At 34.9% G+C, this 24,734-nt stretch overlaps 1 protein-coding gene across 1 annotated transcript in view; it reads left to right on the forward strand.

Moving 5' to 3' along the window:
* ATRNL1 (attractin like 1) overlaps window positions 1-24,734 on the forward strand; it is a 493,875-nt gene that overhangs the window by 267,421 nt on the left and 201,720 nt on the right. Inside the window, exon 26 of the mRNA XM_062001233.1 lies at window positions 7,468-7,546. Within this exon, the coding sequence (XP_061857217.1) occupies window positions 7,468-7,546 (79 nt within the window). The remainder of the gene's footprint in view (window positions 1-7,467; window positions 7,547-24,734) is intronic.

Below are 24,734 nucleotides of genomic sequence, written 5' to 3' on the forward strand. Positions count from 1 at the left end.
TTATTTTTGTTTTAGAATTGTACTTGCTTTATAACATATCAATTAAAATGTGCTCTATTTGCCGATAAAAAGATAGTAAATAACATGTCAGAAAAACAGATCTCAGAAAAACAATATACGTGATGTCTCAGGAGAATTTTATAATATTTATTTTAAAACATTAACTTGGATCTGAGACTTGTTTTCTTTGCATATATCTACATTAAAAAGATTTTTGTCATCCTTTTTTTTTTTTTTAACTGAATAATATTGTGTTTTGTTCATGTTTAAAAACGCCATAGTTAGTATGAAGGGCAAACATAAATACCATGTGGGGTCGCTGTTAATTTTGCTGTTCAGTGAAGTCTGCATTTTTGTGCTCTTGGCAAAGTAAGTAAGATCAAAAGGCAAGAGGTTTGTAGATCTAGAGGAGTGTTTAACTACTGTCTCAGCACAGCAAGGTTCAAGTACTTAAGCAGTAGTTGCCTTGATGGTCCAACTCCTATTTCCAAAAAGCTTTTAAAATATATGTAAATATACACATATTGCACTTAAACTTTATGCAAGTAATCTTTGGTGCTTATATCAATACTAATAGGGAGTGTAGACAAATAGGAGATCATCTGTTGTGTAAAATGCTGCTGAAGCCCATCATCCATGCAGTATGCATCTTATATTTTTTTTTGCTTTGGGCTGACTCTAGTTCTGTGGACTTAGAACCCATTTGTGTCTGCAGTGTATGTTGCACATCATATCAACACTTTTAAGTACTTAAAGGACAGCCGTAAAGAGGATAGGACTAGTCCTTTTTCTTTAGTGCTCAATGACATTACAGGGGGTAATGGACAAAAGCTGGAACACAGGAAGGTCCACTGGAACATGAGGAGAGACTTCTTTTCTGTGATAGTGAGGAAGCACTGGCACAGACTGCCCAGAGAGGGTGTGGAGGCTCCTCTGGCAGTTTTCAAAACCTTCTTGGATGCATTCCTGTACCACCTGCTTGAAGTGAACCTGCTTTAGCAGAGGATTGATCTCTAGAGGCCTCTTCAAACCCCTACCATTCTGGGATTCTGTGTGATTCCTGTTTAGCTTCTGCATCATGAGCTCCAAGATTGCTCCACAGTGTGAGCCAACAGTAGCAATGGTCAGGGGATTCCTTCAAAAGCCTACTCAAATCCACCCTAAACCAGCAATTCAGGCACAACCCTAGGAATCTAAGGATATCTACCAGATGTATTTGAGCATGGTGACACTGTAACAGTATAAATGTGATGCTGCAGTCAATAGGCCATAGGTTTTCTTGCAAGCTGTTAGTACAAACTGTGCTGGTGAAGATATGCTGCTCCCAAGATGGACTTAACTAGGGATAGCCTGGGGACTCTGCATCACTCTCAGCTCTGTGCAGCTGCTGTACTTTGACCACTGCTATAATATGAGTAAATGTGATGAGTACTTGAAGTAGAATCCCACGCTACTTAAAATTTTATATGAGTTGAAAGTATACTAGATTTAAGGTAAGGTTTGAAAAAGTGTTTGCTTTCATCAAATATGGAAATTTATACAAAACTATTATGCAAATTAGTGGCTTAAGTAAAATCGTAGAAACAACAATTATTCACGCATGAATGTTTACATACATTTTCAGACATTCTAATTTCTCTTTGCATGTTAAGTAATAAGTGAATGAGGAAAGAAATAGCAAAGGATGGAACATTTTGGTTTGTTCTGTTTACCTTCCATTTACAATATTGGCCCTTAAAATCCTCATATTTAATTCATGAAATAGTTCCTTTTACATCACTGCAAAAATAAGTAAATTATTTCATTTTAATGCAAGTACTCTTTTGATATAGTACATAACTCATAGGCATTAATATGTAATGAAAAAACCAATTCTATAGTGTGTTTGTAATACTTTTGCATAGAATTTAAGGCACAAATGTGTCATTAATTCATCTAGTCCAACCATACTGACCATTAGTTTTCACAGATATTTTGCCTGTATTAATTTGAGTTTCTTTAGCGATTATCTAAACGTTTTAAGTTGCACATACCAAGTGGCAACACATCCACTAATTCCCTTGATGGTTTTCATTCTACTTGCAAAACACACGCAGAGAAAAACATTTTCCAGTTATGGAAACTGCCCTCTCCCTCCTCAGCCACATCTCTGCACTGCACTAAATATGTGTAAATATGACCTCTTAAGTTTAAAATCTAGTCCCTACGTTGCAGAAATAGTTGTGCAAGCAGTAATTATTCCTTGCAGTTTTCCTTTTCTGTGTTTCTGTTAGATCAAGATGTCTTTTTTTCATACTGCCCAGAGCCCTTCTGGGAAGTTGATCTGTCTAGCCTAGACCTTACTGCTAGACTGTGTTGTTCTCTTGCAGCCCTTCCTTGGCCACTTTTCCTCTGCTGTGTTGGACATAAACTACTTAGGTTCAAGGTTTCTTCCTTTTCAGTTCATCTGTTCTCTAATCATTTATTGTCTTCTACTAAGACGATCACTTTCAATCAGCCAGGAATACACACCACTGGTGATGAATTACTCATTTTAAAGCATGCTTTTTTAGTGTTTCCTCCTATCTTGTTCCACATGGTTTGAAGGAGCAACTGTGCAAAGCTATCTCATTATCTTCTGGCAGATCATTTCTTCGTTCTGGAAGGAGACTACAAAATCCTGATACTGCTTGGCTGCTGTGGTTTCAAGTGTGCCTTACCATGATAATTGTCTTATTGTGAAGATTTACATTCATAAGTGCAAAAAATCCTTCACTGTGTATGCTGGGTCAATGCTTCATAAACCATCTGCATTACAAAGGCATCTATCTGTTTATTTGGATGTTACGCAGAGTCTCAACTAGAGAGTCAGAAACAGTAGACCAAATCTACGAGCATGTGCACAAGTCTTTGTAAGCACAGTTAATTTCTGTACTCCCTGTTTACCGTCTATCTGGTTTTGGTGTCTTACATTATCCAGTCATCACAGCATAGCTAAATCTTTTTTCAGGATGTGTAACACTATTTTATGATAAAGAAAATAAAAAAATAATAACGTCTAAATTTAATGCAAATGGGCTGCTTGCAGCCATTATTTCTTCCTATGCATTTCTGTACTAAATGAGCGAGAGCCTTGGTGTCTTCTCCCCATGGAAACTCGTACACACTGTAGGCAAGTCATCACATGATTTTTTTTGAAAAGTGAGATAATTGAGCTTGTTAGATCACTATCAGTGAAAGATTTTCTCCAACCTCTGAATATTTTTGCAAATCTTCTATTATTTTTGTATTTCCAACCTCCTTAAAAAGAAATGCAAATAACATCATTTCAAGAACAAGTGTGATGGTATCTGTTTTGGCAGTACCTTGTAGAGAGATAAATTAATCTCCCAAGTGCTGCTCACTACTGTACACCTGAGTAGTTAAGGTTCTTTTAACCCTTTTTTGTGTCAGCATCCTAGCAGCAGTTCATATACTAATCTCTAAATTATTCTGGGAATTGCTTCATTCCAACGGGAATCTAAAAGCTTTACTCTGTAAATGAGGCTTGGATTCCTTGTCTTTGTAAATACAATTTAGCAAGTGATTGTATTTACAATTAAATAAATAAATAAGAATTGTTGAAACAGGTACAATTAATTTGTGATTGTGTTTTCTTATGTCTCTGTCACAAATAGTATGCTGGGGAATTGGAGAGCATCCATCTATACGTGTCCTGCTGTTATATTTTCCCTGTGATGTTAATGTCCTTATCATGTCTCACTTCAATTTCCTATTGTTTCAAAACTGAAAAGAGCATATTTGTACTACCATTCAATTTCCCTAGCCAAGCTGACTGTACTACTTTATACCTTTTATGTCTCACTTAGTGTTTTTGAGATGAGATGATGCGTATTTCAAGATACAGACATACTATATATTTATGCACTGGCTTTCTATTTTGTTCTTTATTCCATTTCTAATCTCTCCTAACATCCAATTTGCTATTTTGACTGCCACTAAACCTTCAGTTGATATGTTCAAAGAACTATCTGCAATGACTTCAGGACCATTTTCTTGGCTGGTAATTGCTAATTTAGAACCTATCATTGTGTATTTGTAGCAAAAGAGTGTGTGGGGTTTTTTTTCTTCCTTGTACACAGTGCCTTTAGTTCTTTGGCAATGAATTTCATTCCCTTATTTTATTGCCAAGTCACTCAATATTGAGAGATCCTTTGCAGTCAGCTTTAATTTTTATTGCCTTGAGTAAACTAAGATGATTATCTCACCACAGCCTGGAACCAGATTAGTTTGATAAAATCTATTCTCCAATTTCTCTCTTCATTATCTTGAATTTTGACTTTTTTTCTCCCAGATTATTTATATTTAAAAAAACCCCAAAACTAAGTAAAATAGTTCATGTTTACTTGCCAATAAAAGACTATACAGTGTTAAGTAAACATTTCACATTATCAACACTGTAATTTCCAATGGTTTATATTATTTGATGGTTATGCCTTTGAAACACCCGTTTTGATTTTACATGTAAACTAAATGGTGTTTTGACTGATGACAGGGAAGTTCAGTGTGTGACCCAGATCCCTTGACTTACAGAGCACAGAAGCAATTTGTCTGAAGTTTTTTAGACAGAACTCTCAAGTTTTTTTCTTCTAGTAGCTTAAGAGAATTGTTAAAACAATTATAAATGTGAAGGATGTAATGTTTTAAGGGAAGCAATTCAGTCCCTGATCATAATGAAGCAGTTGCAGAGTGACAGCCTCTCTTTCTTATGTCCAATACTCTTGAATGTGTTAATCTTTTTCAAATTCCAGGAGCTTTGAGATCATAATTTTAAGTAAAGTTGCTGATGTTTAATTTAGTGTTTTTGGAAAGACTATAAAAGAGAAGAGTAAATGAGATGTCTTACCCTTACTTCATGCACAGCATGCTAATTTATAGCAGTATGTCAGCATTCTAATATTGCAGCTAAGCATCTGTTGCAGTTGCTAGAGAGTACACTGTATGATAGGGAAAATATTTATGGGAAATAGTATTTGTTATCAGCTATTGGTTTAGAAAGCTTTGAAGATATTACTGCAAAATTGGAATGATTTTGGTGGTCAGTGGGTTGGGGTTTTTTTCTGCTTTTCCCTCGACACCGAATGTAAATTCACAATGGTCTTATTTTCAAAAGAGACTGGAGAAAGGGAGGCAGCCAAAGACAAATTTATAAAAGTTAAATCATTACATCAACTGGAGTGTTGTATTAGACAAAATGGTGAATAGTCCCCGATTATCAGTTTCCATTGTAACATTCTTTGTGCTACTTGGGTACTTTGTCATGAAAGACTCTGAAGAGAAACTCTTCTAATAACAAATAATGTGTTAATGAAATGTTGTGTCAATCAGAATGTTCTTACTGAGTTAGTTCCCTTCAGCAAAAACCTATGTAGAAAGATGATTTACACGGAGATTCATTAAAGTGTAATGTTGAGATTCTCTTCTGAATTCCCTAAGGTTCTTGAACCAGCACTTGCGAGAGGCATCCTTTTATTACAGATCGTTGACTCTTCCAACAATTTCCTATTGGCAGAATGATTCTTAGATGTGCTGAACTGTTCTGATCCATTGATCAGAACCAGCCAAAATTCCAGGTACCTTTGTTTATTAAAGTGTCTGTTCCAAGAACCAATAAAATCTCAAAGCAATATTTAAAATGGCCCTTCGAGGAGAGAGGGAGAATATATCTTTCTTTCTATAAAAATCTCTTAAGTCCCAAAGAGCATTTAAAAAGTGCTAAGAAGTGCTGGTGGTTGACTCTTAAGAGAGAAGGCAAACTTTGCATTTAGAAACAGATCATTTAACCATTGTTTTCCTTTCAGATTTAGAACAATCAATCTTTTTGGAGCTAAACAGGTAGAATTAAGTCTCTTGAGTAAAAAACCAAGCTGTAAATTTTAATTGAACTTTCTGTATCTAAAATACTTCATATATTTAGTACTTTTCTCTTTCAAACTTGGCCTTACTCTGGTCAGCTTTCTCCAGGGTGTTCAAAGGAGAAATTGATAAAAAATAAATTTGAAAGTTCGTAGTGAAGAGTTTTAAGTGAATAAGATGCTGATAGAAAGCTGTATCGATTTGTATTACTTTAACTGTCAAAGAAAGCTTGTGTTATAGAGACTGACTTTTGAACTTACTCAAAGCAATAGTATTTTCTGTTGTCAAAATTGAGTGATATAACCGATTCTGTAGCTTGCAGACCAAGGAATGATTAGGTGCTTTCATTCCATTACCTTAATTGTGACATTAAACTGCAGCCACCATAAACAGATTTATAACAGTCTCCATATTATGGATAAATGTTGAATGCTATATGTATTGTTGCTTTTAGAGATGTATCTTCCAGGTCATAATTTCAGTTCTGTGTACAGTGTGATACAGGGAAACATTGATGTTACTGAATGGGTAATGCATGTATTTTGAATTTATGCACAGTATTCTTCTGAACTATACTACTTCAGGAAATTCCTCGTATTTGACACATTAGTTAAAGAATAGAGTTTAAAGCTTTGTGGTAAAAAAAAATTACAAATGACTAGTGAAATTCAGTAGTTACAGGATTGTATTAATTGCCGACACTGTGCACAAGACACATGCTAACAATGTAAAATTCTTCACACAGCTAGAAAATCCAGGAAAAAAGGGTCTAAAAAAATTTCAAAAGATCTTCTGAGTGCTTACATTGGGTGTCAACTTCAGAAAACTTTTGTCAGCATCTAGAAATTCACTAAAAGAAGTTGAGAGTTCAATGATCTATGTACCAAAATCCTCTGTGGACTAAATGTTACAGATACAAAAATACTAGAGCAAGAGAGAAGGCACATGCTCTGATCATGAACTGCAGAACTTTAATAATTTTGATTTTTCCCAACCCCCCCTTTTTCTACTGTGTCTGTGGGACTGTAACATGGGAATGCTCTTTAGGATGGTTTCTCAACTCACTGTAGAAATTCTGCATTTGATAAAAAAGACCTATTATAATGTACAAACCTGGTTCCTCAAACTATTTATGCTCCCTGTGTAGTTATTATTCTTGCATCATAGAAAATTATCTGGAATTCACAAACTGGTAGAATATTAAGTGGGTGTAATTTTTTTTGCTATACTTCACCCTTTCCATCTGCTAAATGTGGAACATGCAGAACGTGTTTGTTGAGACTGTTGTGGGTATGTGGATGGCTGTAATGGAGCTTCTCCCACTAATAGTGGAGACACTAATAGCATTTTATGGAGAAAACTAAAGTGTCAAAGGTGTACATTGTCTTTTGACTTTGAACTTAGATCATTGACTGTTGTTTGTCATCCTGCTAGAGTTTAGATTTTCTCCATTTTTGTGGGGTTTTTTCACGCTTAAATGTATTTTTGTTACCCTTGATACTCTAAAAACAAGCTTTTTCAGACCATCATGTTACAATTGTTTTGTTGTTTTGTTTTTTTTTATAATTGCAGTTGTTTCTTATCCTTACTGCTGGTAGCCGCTGTCGTATGGAAAATCAAACAAACCTGTTGGGCTTCTCGACGGAGAGAGGTATCAATAATTTTAAGATTATTGTAGTAGTTTTATCTTTCAGAATAAATTGAGAACTTTGATGGACAATCACACTTCCACTTTCTCCTATATACACAATCTAAGTATCCCTCTAAACATTTTTTTCTACCGTAGACTTATGCTGAAGTAGAAAACTGTTTCTTCCTCTAGTCAAAAATTATAGACATTACAGCACTATATTGTAGAAAGCTAAATTTTCTTTATGGTAGAATATTTAGAATTCAACAGAGTAGAGCTTAATAGTTCAGTTGGAAGGAATCTACAAGGATTATCTAACCTGCCCACTTCAGGGTTAAACAAAAGTTAATGGATGTTATTAAAGGCACTGTCCAAATACCTCAAACACTGACAGGCTTGGAGCATCAACTTCTTCTCTGGGAAGCCTCTTCCCCCTCCACTTCTCCTCCTCAGGAAGCTGTAGAGAGCAATGAGGTCATCCTTCAGCCTCCTTTGCTCCAAACTAGACAAGCCCAAAGTTGACGTCTGGATGCATTCAAGGACTTTCTCATTCTTTTAAAATTGTGGGGCACAGAGCTGAACACAATACTCAAAGTGAGGCTGCAGCAATGCTAAATATAGAGGGATAACACCATCTTTTGACTGTCTGGTTATGTAGTTTAACACACCCTGATATTTGATAGTCTCAAAATAGTAGTACAGGAACATTGGGTGAACATAGAGGATTATAGTATAGTATCTCAAACTTTCTAGAAAGCTATTTGATTCTGTGACTTAGGCTGTGTTGTTATCAAGAGTCATTGGAATACAGAGTAGGAGATAACTCTATCTGCAAAGAGCTTATATTTTCTACTATTTTTATTCACTCTTTTTGGTGTGTAAATTTTTTATTCTAAGCTAAATTCTCTATTCATATTGGTAATTCTGTCATCAAAACTGTGGCACAATTAAAGCTCTTCTACAGATACAGAAAATCATCTTATTCTTTTATTGTATAAATTGTTATAGTTGTGTTGGAAGATTTGTCCCAAATATTTGTTCTTAGCTGTTTAACAAATGATTACACTTAGATGAGATGAAATTTAGGTATTCTGCAAGATATGTATAGCATTAATTACATGATATATGCTGATAGTTATATTTCATTTTCTATCATAAATAGCTTACATAATTTTTAGGTAGTGATTTCTTTTTTTTACTCTCAAAGCTTCTAATCTTGGTAATTTTTGGAAAGAGTACTTACTGAAATGTACTGTACTCTACATTTTTTAAAAACAAGGCAAGTCCTTAATTAATTTTTCTTAGTATACTGACACTATGAATGTTTAAATGTTTTCCCTTTTACTGTAGATCTACAGTGAATTTATATATGCTTTAGAAGTTCCAGGTAACTAGCACTTACAATTTTCCTTTGCTGAAATTGTAGCATAGTAATGCCCAGGTTTAGATTTGAACTAAATAAAAGAAAAATTGTTTTAATCATTATTTCATAGTATTTTTTTTAAATTCAGGTGAATATTGTTAAGCATATTCTCCCTCTAAGGGCAAGTGCTCATATATTTGTTATTACTTGCCAAGTACAGATGAAAGTTGCTTTCAAAATTCTCTTGTGCTGGAATGTAGCAATTTGTTGATTTAATTTATCATGTTAATAAGGTTGTTTTACTGACATATTTAAGAACCTATATAAGTTTATAGATGTAGGGAGTCTAGTCTTATTTTCCATGGTTACTCTCCTAGATGTTTGAAAGGATGTTTTCAACATAGTTGGTAGACATCATCCCATAGAGGACATATTCTTGTATAAAAGTTTATGAAGTTTTCCAAGGTTTATTTTCCAAATTTCATCAAAAGCATTTCTAAAACTGTATGGCAACACATATAATCTGAGTGATAAATACAACATAAACATAAACCAGCTTCTTTGGAAGATAAAAATAGGCAAAAATACTTGGCAACTGGATTAAGACTCCCAGAAGTCCCATGCTTTAGTTTTTGTCTTTGTCTTTTTCTTTAATATAGGTAGAGAAATTTAGTTCTTGACTCATTCAGAAAAATTCCTTGTTTAATTTCAAAATTATATAAGTATCTATTTCTTCCTACTTTCACAGAGGTGTGAAACAGTACCTAGTGTGGCAGCACCATGAATTGTAAATGTTTAAGCAAATCTCCTCTATGTTAATATTTTATATTTGCACATCAGCAGCAGTTCACATCAATTTTTTTTTTTATTAATGTTCCATGTAATACTCCTCTTTAATCTAGATCAGAGAATTTGTTTTTATAGGTAGCATGTTTTGTAAGGTTCTGGAAAAAATGTTACAAATAAATCATACTAATAACATACAAGTAGAAAGCAATCTATTGTTGAAAGGAATCCTGGAGTACCGACTTTTAATACCCACCCATTTAGCAGAAGAGTCTTTCATCTCTTTCATCATTCTTGAAAGACAGGAATTTTTGACTCTTCAGATGTTAGCTTCAATATGGACCCAAAAGTGAAATATAACAAGAACACAAACAAATATGAAAAAGCATGCTGTTAATAGCTATGCATCTATTTGTTGTTCATCCCAATCTGTTTTCCTCTAGAGAAAGAGAAACTTTAGTATCTAGTCCCTGTGATCTTATAGTAATGAATTTTATCAGGCTGTTAAGGTTACATGTAATTTTTTAAAGTTTTTGTAGACTTCTGTGCATAGCTGAAAATTCAAAACTCTGTCCTTTTTTGCCTTCTGACTTTAATGATTGGCTAAATTGAATTATTGTTCCAAATTGAATCTAACATGACCTCAATCCAATTCAAAGCAAGAGTGAGTTGTTGCGTTGTGTAGTGAGAATGTTGCAATTTTCACACAAATTCAGAAATTTTCTCTTTGATTTCCTTCCTAATTTATTGCTTATTGAACAAATATTGGCTTTCAACTGCTCAGACTACTGCCCAAATCTTACTAAGCAGTTCATTTGAGTGTAGGCTGTATTGCTCCTAAGCTAAGTCCCTGAGTAAAATTTTTTTTACTCATTAGAAAATTTTTATTATCTTTTTCCTACTTATTTTGCTGCCTCTAAAAAGATACTTACTATCTAAGGCTTTTTGAACAACTGTATTTATACTTTAACTCCTGGCTGAGCTTGTCTTCTTTCCCGCCTTCTGAAAGTGCACGAAACAGCAGATAGACTCTCTCACCTTGTACCATCAAAGTTATTCACCTTCTGCATTGAAAGAAAATGGGAAGTATTATTCTTTTATTTCCTAGTTCTAAAAAGATCAATGAAACTTTGAGCAGGAGAACATGAACAACCTCCTGCTTGGCATCCCTTGACACCTTCCCCCACCCATCACTCTCATGTATCTCTAACATTGAAAAAAGGGTTTTTAAGAAAGACTGAAGTAAGACAGTGAAATATTGTTCATCTCAGAGAGCTGGATCCTTGAAAGGTATAATACAGAATTTGATGAGATGATTTCCAAAGTGGCATTGTTGTGGCGCTGTTTTTCTTGTAAAACAATGCAGAGGGAATTTGGAATATTCATGTGGGCACCAAACTCAAATTGCTGCTTACAGAGCAGGATAACATTTGCAGGTATTCACAGAATTTCACAATGAAGGCATCATATATTTGTTTGTCAAATAAGTTAAAGGAATTACTAAGTATTGCAAAGTTTAGGGGCAGCAAGACATTTTTAGAACAGTCTTACTCTACATAAAAAGATCAGATATATACCCTAAATATTAATCTCTCATCCTTCTTTTTCTTCCACACAATCACAAATTTTTCTACCAGTACTTTTCTTCCTGAAATTTCACTTGTTAGCTCACTTGATGAAAAACTGAGAGCTGTCATTTTCTCCCAAAAGATTTGCTAGGCCTCTTGCATTTTATACCCAGAATTCACCCAAGAGCCCATGCAAGTTTCAGTCTGACTGTTTTCTTTGAGTGATATATCACCCAGATTTACTAAATAAGAAAACTGAAAAGAATATTTTTTTGTTGTCTATGTATGTCTCCGATCTAAAGTATTCATTCCATCTTCTGTTGAGAATAGGTACACGAGAATATGTTCATAGATCATTTTACTGAAAAGCTTGATAGGTTGCCTGCCAGTTTTGTACTAGCTCAAAGATTTTCTCTCATGAACTTTGTCTGAACAAGCAACAGAGAAAATCTGCATTGAAATGATTTCTTGTTAATAGAGTGTAGAACTTTTTATTGACAAGATTACACTTAGGTCATGAACAAACTCATATAGATGGAATTTTAAACCACAGAGCTTCTAATTGAGATATTTTTGCAAAATAAAGCTTTTGCTGCTCAAGTATTCTGTGTACTGTTCATTCAGCCAGATGTTGTAAATGGTTGTTACCTTTAATCCAAAGGCACTCAATCACTAATGTGCATACAGATGTACTCTCCCCCCTTCCCCTTCCCTGACACACAAAAAAATATGTCATGTGTTATTATATAGAATCACGTAATTGTAGAATTTCTTGGGTTGGAAAGGACATTTAAAGGTCATCTAATCCAATCCCCCTGCAATGAGTAAGGACATCTTCCACTAGCCCAGGTTGTTCCGAGCCCCATCCAACCTGAACGTGAATGCATCTACCACCTATCTAGGCAACCTGTTGTGGTGCCTCACCACCCTCTTCGTAAAAAATCTTTCTTATATCTACTCTGAATTATACATTTGTATAATTAGTTAAAATGCAATTTTCCATCTTTTATTATGAAAATCTCCTTTTTACATATTGTTATAATTACATACTAGAAGGAGCTTACACATCTTAAAAAGATGACTTGAGATCTTATTTCCTCATATAATACAGTGTAAGTCTTTTGAGCAATAAGGAAGTAATTCATGAATGCACATTTATGTAAAAATGCTTGAAATCAGGGTATTATATGTATAAAGTGCTTGCCTGACTTTAGAGGTTAATATCTCTCTTTCATTGGAATTTTCGTATTTATATATAGCATTTCATTATACAGTCAGCTGTGCACCATTTGCCTGTCTGAAAGAATAGCATATATAAACATAAAAGCATGGAATTATAGCAACTGCTGGCTTTATACAGTGTGTGGGTGCCCACACAACTTATTGCTTCATTTTATTAAATAAGCTTATGTTTGTTTAAAAAACTCCCACCTTTCTAGCCTTAATTTTAATATCAAGGTAGTTTTATTCTCTTGAATATTCAAAGATTCTTAAAAACATACAAATGAAATTGAAATAGACTAATTCTTAATAACTAACAATTCATGTAATAGCTTTAGGCTTATTTCTATGGTAACCTTAATAAGAAAGTTCAGTTATGTCGATAGTTCTAATGCATGCAGACAACATGTGAATTTCAGCTAGAGCTTTTTTACTTTATTTCAATGACGCTTGCATTTGTAAAGCTTTAGTTTTAGAAAAGGGAATAATGGCTTTTGGTGTGTGTAATACTGTTTATGGAATGCAGTGTGTTTAGCAATATTAATATGCATAAATTGCAGTGTATTCTTGAACAACAACAGAAGGTGCAAAAGGAACACTTGGGTTCATCTGTATATTTTAATGTGGGCAAGGAACCAGTACCCCAATGCATAATATTACTCGTATGTGTAGGTGTCAACAGGGTTATATGCTTTATGTTTAATTTTCTTTTTTTGGTAGTTTCTTGTCTGCTGCATATCAAATAACTTACACATCTATATGTACTCATAGAATGTGTGAGTAATCCGGCTGAAGTCAAAGGAGCTATTCATAGGATCAGAATCTCAACTTGTTGTATTGCTCAGGCTCCCCTGAAACTGATAGAGCTATGACTGCTTATTCCAACTGTGGATGTAGTTTTATTGAGGTTAACTGGGACATTTATTTTAGGCTGAGGCTTTCTGCATTCCCTCCAACCTAAAATTTAGATTCCTCTCTGAATGAACCTTTCAAGTCATATATCTAATTAGTTGACAGTAGGTCTTTTTTTCCAGAGTCCCAGTGCAATCATTGTAAGAGACACCTCCAAATGACATCTCATCCTTCCAAATTTTCAGTGTTCACTTTGATGCTTCTGAGTTGCTGTCTTCTTTTTAGTGGCATAAATAATCCAATGAGTCAAATCTCCTATGTTGAGAGTTAATCTTTGCTTTGATTCTGTGAAATCAGTATTATTTCAGGTTGTATTTGTAATACTCTCAGTTAAAATAAGCATTGATTCCATTATTAGCACTGTTCACATCATGTGTATTCTCTGTACAAAAAAGTATTAACGACATCGGTGACACTCAGTATTACTTTGGAAAGATATCTGTTTTTGAAAGTGAGTTAAACAAAGTTGATCTAACGCAGGTGTGTCTAAACATCATGCAGTGTTAAGAGGATTCCATGGACACTTATCATAGGATTTAAGGATATGAGACTGAAGAACCCATCTTAGTTTTTGTTTCTTATGTATCCTTTGACAGAGACATTTATGGTACAAAATAATCCTAACTGTCTTGTGTCAGCTTTGTTTATGAGTTTCCATCTTCAGTAGGAATCTTCAGGTAGCTGTAGACAGTGTTCATATCTCCTCTCAGCCTTCTCTTCTCTTATCTAGACTGAACATCCCCAGCTCCCTCAGCTGCTTCTCATAAGAAGTGTTTTTTAGATCCTTCACCAACTTAATTTCCTGTCTCTGGCTATGCTTCAGCACCTCCATGTCCTTCTTATGATGAGGGGCCCACAACTGGTGTGGCCTCACTAGTGCTGAGTACAGGTGGACAATCACATCCTTGGCCCTGCAGGTCACACTATTTCTGATACAAGCCTGGATGCCATTGGCTTTCTGGATGACCTGGGTACACCACTGGCTCATATTTAGGTGACTATTGATTAACACCCCCAGGTCCTTTTCCAACAGGCAGCTTTTCAGCCACTCTGCCCCAAGCCTGGAGCGTTGCTTGGGGTTGTTGTGACCCAAGTGCAGGACCTGGCACTTGACCTTGTTGTACCTCATGCAGTTTACCCCGATTCATCACTCCAGGTTGTCCAGGTCCCTCTAAAGGGCCTTCCAGCCCTCAAGCAAGACTATGTGGAAATCAAAGGTCATCCTGTCTGGGTGGCCTATAACGGATTCCTACCATGGCATCCCCCTTGTTGTCCTTCCCCTGATTCTTACCCATAAACACTCAACCTTATCCTCACCATCACTGACTGCTAAACAGTACTCCCTAACATAGAGGGCCACTCCTCTGCCTCTTTTGCTTTTCCTATCCCTTCTGAAGAGTCCGTAGCCATCCAGTGCTGCACTCCAGTTGTATGGCTCATCCCACCACGTTTCTGTAATAGCAATGATGTCACACTTCCAGCTCTTCCTGTTTGTTGCCCACACTGTGTGCATTGCTGTAGATGCACTTCAGGTGGTTTACTGATCCTGCCATCATTTAAGAAAGCTTGCTAACAGATTGATCTGTCTCTTCATTCCACAAGAATTCAGAAGGCAGAGAAGATAACAGATGACAATAGATTTTGCAAGGAAAAGTGTTATCTACCTCATTATTGAAACAAAATAAATAAATGGGGGGAAACATAAACTAAGTAGGGGTTTTAATTATATCTACATATTACCAGGAGAAGAAGGTTGTTTGCTTTTCTTAACATAATAACCAAAGTTCCTTCTTATGTTTGCATAGTGTATTTAGCCTGAAGAATCCCAAAGGGAAGTAATCAAAACAAATTAATTTCATTATATGTGATTCCTGGGTATATGCATAGAAGGAAGCTCAGATATAGTTATTAGTGATGGTAACAGAGCTTTAAAATTAATAGTTGTGATATTCTGTTGTGTAGAATTTATTATCAAGGTTGAAATTTCTAAATATTAGTATATAATAATGCTGATAACATTAGTGTTAGCAGGAATTAATATAGTCCATTAGATCTGGTGAAGTGTACTAGGTTAAGCCTTCAAGCTAAACAGAAGGGTTATTTAGGAGAAAGAGGGAGCTGGACAAAATTAAAAAGACTGCCTGAGGCAACTGGCCACTTGACAGAGCCTTAGGAGCCTTTGAACTGTATGGTCTGAGGGGCTTCCATGAGACTAGTTGTAAATCTAAGAGCATTAGGAGAATTTTTAGCAAACTACCTGTCAGCAAAAAGCAGCAATCAGAAAGCCAGTCCTTAGTGGGGTGCTGGGAAGGAGCCAGATAACTTCTTTTGAATTTCTGAGAAGTCACTTGGAGTTGTTTCCACAGTGTTAAAGGAATGAGGATGGTGATGATGTTCTTTGTAAATAAAGAGGATTGCACTGAAATTAATGATTCATTTTTTGTCTCTTAACATAAACAAAAGAGCAGGTGTTGAATATTGGCCCAAAATGTTAAGACTCTTCTTTACATTGGAATTTCCTCTGTGTTTACAATGTAGTGACAATTTTTGTCACTTACTAAACTACAAACAAACCTCTCATTCCTCAAAATTTTATAAGGAAGAAGTGACTGGATTTAGGTGCAAAGAAAAATGCTTAGAAACTTGGAAGATGTCCTCTGTGAAGAGAGAGTGAAAAGGTTTCAAGGTTTACAGTAAGAGCTCCTTGAGGAAAAAGCAAATACCCCTCTTTAGTTCCTCCTTAGCTTTTTTTAGTTTTGAGCAATTTTAGTGACACTGACCACACAACTTTGGACTCACTAAGTCACTTGCAACAGGATAGGCACAAAGGAAGCTAAGTCAGAATTGCCCTTCCTCCAAAAAGCAGGAAAGCAATTAAAGGTTCAAGCTTAGAAGACATACATAGTTCCTGTCTCTTATTCTTCTCTCATGTCTTCTAAAAATTATATTAAATTGCCATAACAATAATTGTTTCCTTGTGGTCTGTAGAACATGTTACTGGTCTGTAGACAGCTGATGTCAATATTGATGTTCTTTCACAAATATATCTGCTTCCACAAATGTCCAACTTCTTGCAAATATATTGAATATATTTTTTTTAGACCTGATTTTTAGGTACATCTCTCTACATGTACAACTGAGTAACAGTATAGAGAGATTAACATCATACCTCAATCTATCAGAAAATACTTGTGTTTCATTTTGCCCAACATGGATAATACCTTTTAGAAGCCGTGGATATGCCTTCTGAAATAACCACATTGACCTTTTTCCTCTTTTAAAATTACTGTTGATAATACACACAATTACTCTTTCTTAAAAAAAAAAAAAAAAGGAAGGCACTGAAATTTCTTATATATGGAAAACTCCCTGCTAAGGTCGGAGCTTTAATAGTTTTCAAGTGTGGAGTGAATGCAGTGATCAGTGCAACTGGAAAGCAGTTAACTTCACCAACTTATTTTTTCATTGCCTGCACTATTAGTTGTTTTACTCTCTCAGCAGAATGTTTTCAGTGCCATGAATGTTGGTATTGTTGCCATGAAAAAAACTCTATGGGGAACTTCTCCACTTTTTGTAGATGTTTGGTCATAGAAACTTTCCTTGGTGTCACCCCTCTGAGCACACAGTGACTGTGCAGTTCATCAGCCTTCTAGGCTTCTACCCCTTCTCTGAGTAGAAAGAAATAGTAGTAGATTCATGATGACAAAGTTTGCACATGTATGCTTATTTCTTGAGGAACCTGCAATTACAAAGTAACAGTGAAACCTCACATTGTAGTTAAAAAATATCCAATCCCCAAAAAAGAGCTTTAGAAGAAAGCAGGGGGTGACAGTCTGCAAAAAGATAGTCTTACTCAAGGATAAAATGATATATCCTTCCTGAAGATATACTTTTACTGCTCCAACAGTTTACAAACAATAGTTGAGAGTTTGTGTGACCTGATATAAACTAAGCTCATTACATTCATTTTCAAAAGATAATTAGTAATTAACATATAACCTTTGGCTTTCCTTTTATCTTCAAGTATTGACAGAAGTCGCATAAAAACATACTATATGTAGAAAAAGCTCTTTGAAATGCAAAATTTAATTAAAATTAATGTACTGTTATTTTAGGACAGTTGTATGGTAGCAAAAGGAAAGGACTACAGGGAATATGCATATTTGAACAGATCATTATTTTTATCCATGCTATTCAATTCATATACAAGTAATTTCTGAAAAATAGAATACCATTTGATATTTTGGTTGGAATTTATTGGATTGAGAGCACCATGGCAGTTAAATTGTAACATCAGTAAATTAGACTGCTTTAACAATCAATTGTAATTAACAAAAATGAAACCACAATGAACCATGTAACATGAGCTTGTTTGGTCTTCTGTGCTCCCCATATATTTCGAAAATCTGTATTCTGTCTAAAGAGCTCTAGTTTTCTATTTTTTCATGTTTATGCAGTCACAGTCAGAAATACTATTGGAGAAAGAAGGTAGGGAATAGCATAGCTATTGGGTTTTGAAGACAGTGATTCGTGTACTGGACTTAGAGATGCCATGTGCTTTGCTGTCTAGGTTATCGGTTTCCCCATCTGTAGAAAGGAAACAGATCTTCTTTATGTGCTGTTGCTATTAATTGGGGGAATCTATTCTCATGACTATTTTCCTTTATTCCCCTATAATCCTGTTCGTCTCTAGGCAACTCATGTCCCTAGTCCATTTAGGCAGGAGGAGTGAAATGAACGCTGGATTGCTGTCTTAATTTTTGTCTGGGTGGGTGGGAACTAGTCAGAGATACAAACATGTGTGAAATAAGTCTATATTTTAATGTGTTACATTTAATACCTATCTCAGTATTTGATAAAATACATTATAAAAGTATTAAATGTTTCATATGTATTTCATTTTCAGATTAATTAAAACCAGTCACCCATTTCTTAGGGTTTTATGCTTTCTGAGTATGTTAATGACGTACAATACTAATTTTGCACTACTTCTTACCCACCATAATAATTTACGCCTCCGGAAAGTTAAGGAGTAATATTTCCGAACCGTGGGAGCATATTACAAAAATACACACCCATACATATGGGACCTTCATGCAAGTATCAGACACACCACATTTTGACTTAGTACCTTTACAGTGTCCATTAGTAATATTCCTGAACTTGTCCTCTTCCCCATTCACATGGAAGGCAAGTCCACATTGTAAATGTTCTTAATGATTAAATCGACCATGCATGAAATGTCCAAGTTTCACCTCTTTTTAAAGCATCCAATATCCTGTAAGCACATAGAAAACAATGAACATAAATCATTTTGGTAGAAAGGGAGTAAAAGAGAGCCAGAGAATTACAGGCAATAAATTCCCAGAAACCTTCTTCAACAAAAACTAAGCTGTTTATAAGTACCTATGAAAAAAAGATGAAAAGCTTAGATGTTTTTTCATGAACTAAATTGCATGAAAAGAATACACTTTCCTTCCAAGGCAGGATGAAAGTCTTTTTGAGTGAAAAAGAAAGGACCTGATGGCTTGTATGGATTGGCATTATAATGGCTTTTAAAAGTCTGCTTACCTGCTTTGATAAGGCAAAGAAGCATTGTCCTTATTACATAGCTGTGGGGCAGGTACAAAACTGATCAGACAAACATACTTAGATGTTCATTATCAGTAAAATGTGGTATCAACTACGTATTGACTGTAGTTAACTGCATTAACTACTGGTTAACTTTGAAGATTTGGCCTAGCTCTACAACTCATCAGTATTTTTATTAATGACTTAAGTTATGCAATTACAGCTATTAAATTTGCAGATACTAGAAGCTGGGTCACAAGGCAGGATTAGACTTCAAAATAATCGTTATAAATTAGAAGGAATATATATCCGTACTGGTGACTGCAAGCTTTTTATCTGGTAAAAATAATCATCTTCATAGAAACAAGCATGAGGAAAAAGCTGACTATGCTAAATTCTAGAGAACTGGTTGATGACCTAGGAACGTTCACCATCTGAATGTAAGTCAACAACAACCTAGTTTACAAAAAAAGGACTATATTACTCTCTTGCATTAGTAGAAATAGTAACTCTAAGGCATGTAATTCCTGTGCTTTAGTGAGTGTGGCCTGAACTGGAACACTTGAATTGAACCCCTGCTGCCATGGACAGGGACGTTTTTCACTAGAGCAGATTGCTCAAAGCCCGATCCAGTCTGGCCCTGAACACTTCCAGGGATGAGGTTCTCCACATTTCCCTCAGACTCTCTACTGCTAGCTATATGAAATTACAGCAGCATATATCTGTAACAGTACCTGTCCTTCCTCATTAAAGACTATTTTAAAATCTACATGAATTTGATATTTATACTTCCCTTGCAAAACTGTGTCCCAAGTGACAATATAGGCAAGTAATTATCGAGAAGTTCAGTTGTTTTTTCCCTTGAAAAACCTTTTATGTAGCAGCTTTCTTCTTTATAAATTTCATATGCAAAATGAAGTCTTTGATGTTGTATACCATGGTTAAAACTTGCAAAATGTCAGATACTAGAAAATTAGCGTAAAAACTAACCCCTTACATTTTATACCATTTAAGATATATTCATGTTGTCCATCCAACTGAACATTTGAGCCACCCTGTTATCTTTTGTTTCCCTTTAACTACTATTTGTAATTTTTGATTTTATTATTTGAGACAGATTAATTGTTCTGGACTCAACAGCAATTCTACTGGTTTCTATGTAAAAGTAGCAAGCAAGGAAAGTTTATTTGAGATGAAAATTGAGAACTCTACACAGATCAAAAGATGAGCAAGGGTTTAGGGTTTTGTTATTTGGCTGAGGTTTATTTTTCTGTAATACATATTTTTGGAATTATTCTCCAGTAGCTGATCCAGTTTCATCAGTATTTTAAAATACACATGCACATTTTTTACAACAGCACATATACAGAATTCTTATCAAAAGTAGAATTCTACATATTTGTGAGTTATTCCTGTATCCTATGACAGATGATTTATCTGTCCTGCTGATGCACAATGTATTATATTTCCACTACTTTTAGAATGGCTTATTGTTTGCTGACATGAAGCTAACATAATTTAAGCATACTTTCTTCCTTTATATAATTAATAATTTACATATAACCTTCAGTTTTCCTTTTATCTTGAATCATTGATACCAATTATGTAAAAACATACAATTTGGACAAAAATGCTTTCAAATGCAAATTATAATTAAAATGAATATAGTGTTAATTTGGGACCTTTGTATTGTTGAAATATAGTGTTTGGGAAATCATCAGACTTTGAATATGCTATTAGTTTTTCCATGTTCTTTGTGCCTAAAAAGTGGTTTGGGTAAAAAATTTGGATTAAGCACAGTGTGACACAAGAGCTAAATTACAGCTTTATTAAATGACTTTAAATTGTTTTACCAATTGAAATGCATGCAAATAGCAATTGAATAAAACACCTACATTTTGCTTTTTATTTTGCTTTTTGTATGTGTATTTACAAGACTGTTATTAATTGGAAATAACACTATGGCTTAGAAGCTATTACCAAACACCTTTTTTTAATAAGGATATTTATCTACAGGATGAAAATCTCACTTTTAGTGGAAAGTAAGTAGCTTCCTTTAGATTTAACTTTTGTGATGGAAGAAGCAAGAAAGTATATATTTCTAACATAAAATATAAGATGATTTACCTAGATTGCTAGCAAAATAGGTTATTATGAAATATAGTCTAGCATCCCAGCAGTAAATAGGTTTTTCTAATAGTAGATACAGTCAAAATTTCACTGTCAACCTGTATAAAATTCTCATTCACAACTAAGACTTACGAAGAAGAGTTTAGATCCCTCTATTTTGCTAGCATCTCATTCAGATCAGTCTGATATCATAATTTGAACAGTTTCTCCTATTTTTGAAGGATCTTTCTGTAATCCAAATATTTTACAGATGCCATTTCTACTACTAGCTTTAGCATTGGCTTCACTTTTTCATTGCATCCCAATTTTTAAACTCTGTAAGTGCCTGTTTACTGTTTGATCCTGCAGCATTCCTATATCCAGTACAGATATTCATAGTTTATGGGACTTCTCACTCTAAAAGCAAAGGGAGTATCGTTTAAATTTGTTTCTCCCCCTGGTTCTTTGCAGCATGAGCTGCAGGATATATCTGTCTGAAAATACTAGCTTTGTTTTTCTCCCCGTAATGGAGGGTGGCCTCAGGCGACTGGTTGTCATGCAACACTTTCTTGCTATTTTGCTCAGTGTCCCCCAGGCAAGAAGGTAGTTTAAGTGTTTATAAAATGTTTATCTGATCAGAGATTCATCTCCTTGTAGGCCTAGGCTCTCAGTGGGACTTGGCCTTCTATTGGCAGTTTGGGAGGCAATTCATTTCAAGAGCAGTATTTACTCATGGGTACTCACCAGGTGAAGAACGTACTTGAAACTGAAGTCATATCAAAGATTTGTTAGCGATATTTGAAGGAAATCAGTTTCATTTTTTACATTTCATATAGAAAACATTGACTTGTTTCACACATTTGTCTCTGTATGAAAAGTCTTTACTATTTCACTCGGGGCGATATTTTCCCCCGAGCCGATGTTAAGAGCTAGCTTTATCTACTCATCAATGCCCTCGTATTATTGTCATAAAAAAATCAGATACAATAAAGATTTTCAAACTATAGGTAAACAGTCTTCTGAATAAAGGAATAGTTATTACCCATTGGTTCTATCTTGTGAGATGAGGTAGCCTATAACATAAACAGAAGTCTGTATATGGTAATACCATGGCACAAATGGGTACTGAGCAAATAAGGAATATGCAGGTGTAACTCCACTTACATGTAATGGTTTTTCTAGATGTTCAAGGAGGAAGACTAAAGTTTTGAATAGGTAAAATTGCTAGAAGCGAAATGTTATAGAAGCTGTTATCAGATTTACTAAGGCAAAAATTTTGACCTTCAGAATTATTTTAGTTGTGGTAATCTAGATAGTGTTATACCCCATTGTGTGATTTTATATAAGCTTTTGAACCTATGAAAAGAGTTGAGATATGCAAGTGCTACAATTTGGTGCCAGTGTGCAAGGTGACTTCATATTGTAGCTGTTCTGTACATATGTCTGGTGATTGCTTTGAAGAATCCTGCATAGTTTGTAATTCTCATCATTCCTAAATGCTAGTTTTATTTTGAGCAAGGGAAGAAATGTGTTCTAAAAATAAGGTTTTTAGTTTTGTAGGGTAATAAAAGCTATATTTTTATCATCATTTATTTACAATTGTCTTTGATTTTCATTCCTCAAAGTACCATAAAATCAGCTTTTGATCTTCATATATTCTTAAAACAAGCCAGTAATTAAGTGAACAAAGGGAAAAGGTAAGAAAGTAAAATTGTTTATGATAGATAGCGGATCAAATGATAAGTAGGGTTGTTTTTATCTGATGAAATTAGTATAATGTTTTGTCTCAAAAAAATTACACTATGACACCTCCATCCCCAAGTTTGTCAAGTAGTACTCATGTGCTTTTGGTAATAATGGGCAAAGTTCTGAAGTTATGGAGAGTTTCATTCTCGTTTTAGCCATTGAGCATATTTAATATGCCTCATTAATATACTTGTAGAGTTTCTTCTTCAAGTTAAATGTTTGTTGAATCCTAAGTGAAGGTGCCTTTCATGTTGAATGGCTGATGCTTGTGATAACAACATAGTAACTTGTGCAAATTCAAGTACAATCATGTCTTGCAGCAGGTCATTGTTATATGTGTGTGAGGCCAGCATACTTAGTACAAGTCTCTGAAGAGATTGTGCAGCTATATACATTGGGACACATTGGTTAGATAAGGAAAAACAATAAATCTTCCTGATGTCTTAGGGAGTTTATAATCATACTTCTATTCAAAATAGAAACTCATCGTTGAGAGAGTGATGTTCTCTTTGGATCTAATCTTTTAATGAACAGAAAATAACACTAAAATGCAGTTTATAAAAAAATCCACATTTATTTTCTTTCCATGATATTGGTATCAAATATTCTGCCAGAAAAAATAAAAGCTGTGTCACTTCATTAATGTTCATGCTTAAATACACACCATTAATTGTATTGCCTTTGTTTGAATAAAGGGATGTGCTTTACTGCACAACCACTGGAAAGCATGGATAAGTTTTGCACATACAAGTTCTCCTGAAACAGAAGTGCCAACCTGGAAGCTAAGAACAGACTGAGGATGGTTATTCTGAATTTTGAATGGATAATGTTAGACATTTAAGGGAAAAGATAAAAGGTACCCGAGGACATTTATTACTGTGATTGTGTACATTATTGTGGCACTATCTGTTCACATTTTATTGTTTCTTGGGATATGCCTGTGATGACTGGTTAGACGTGGCTGGGGCTTATCTGAAGTCCTGAAAAAAAAGAGAAATGGAACAATCAAACTAAGAACAGTTGACTGCCTACTTACTGCTGGGCATACACAAAAACCCTATGGGAAAGGAAGCAGGGTGACCCCAGTGTGGACAGTGTCCTCCCCCATCTGGTACCATCCTGTAGGTTCTGAGGCTGGCAGGGCACAGCTGGTTGGTAGAAATGAGATCCATTGATGGCCTCAGAAATAAACCAAGGCGTGATTCAGGGTGTCCAGACAGGTGAAAAATGATGCATAGCCAGACACAAGACTGGAGATAAGGCTAAAAAATGGGTCAAAATTCATCCAGTTGGTAGAGACATGATGATTGAGACCTCTTAGTGCCCCTAGAATCCCGAAAAACTGAAAGCTGTTAATATGATTTTAGAGAAGAGGAATAATGTAAGTTTTCAACTGTATATTTTTATGGGTTTTTACAGAAAAATAATGTTAACTTTCCCTAGAAATATTGCTTTATTATCATGCTACAACAACACTTCTTCCATGTTTGGCTGTAATTCAGTTATACCTAGTGTTTTGTTATATAAATATACAAATCTGCACTCCATCTGCCACTTATTCAGAGAGCTTCCAGGAGAAAAAAGTATATAAGGCAAAGCTTTTTCATGAGAAGCCTCTTAAGTAAGTGACAAACTTCTTCAATTATATACATTTTCTTATAATGTTACTCTTTGCCAGAAAATATGGGAAGAGGTAGAAATAAGCATATTAATTCATCTTGTCTTTCTTCCCTTGTCCTCCTGCTTTTGATTGCATAGCTGTTATCTTTGATTTTCCCCCTGTTTTTATTCCCTCTCACATCACATACATCAGTTTCTTCTTTCTGTTATTCATCATTAGTTGTCTTTTCTGTTTTGCTAGTACTTGAACATGCTCTTTTGAAACACATTTCAGTTGTGTTGTGTTTATGTTAAAATTGGCACTTTTAAAAGG

This window comes from Colius striatus, chromosome 8, assembly GCF_028858725.1.
Source record: "Colius striatus isolate bColStr4 chromosome 8, bColStr4.1.hap1, whole genome shotgun sequence".
In the NCBI taxonomy this organism is placed as follows: Eukaryota; Metazoa; Chordata; class Aves; order Coliiformes; family Coliidae; genus Colius; species Colius striatus.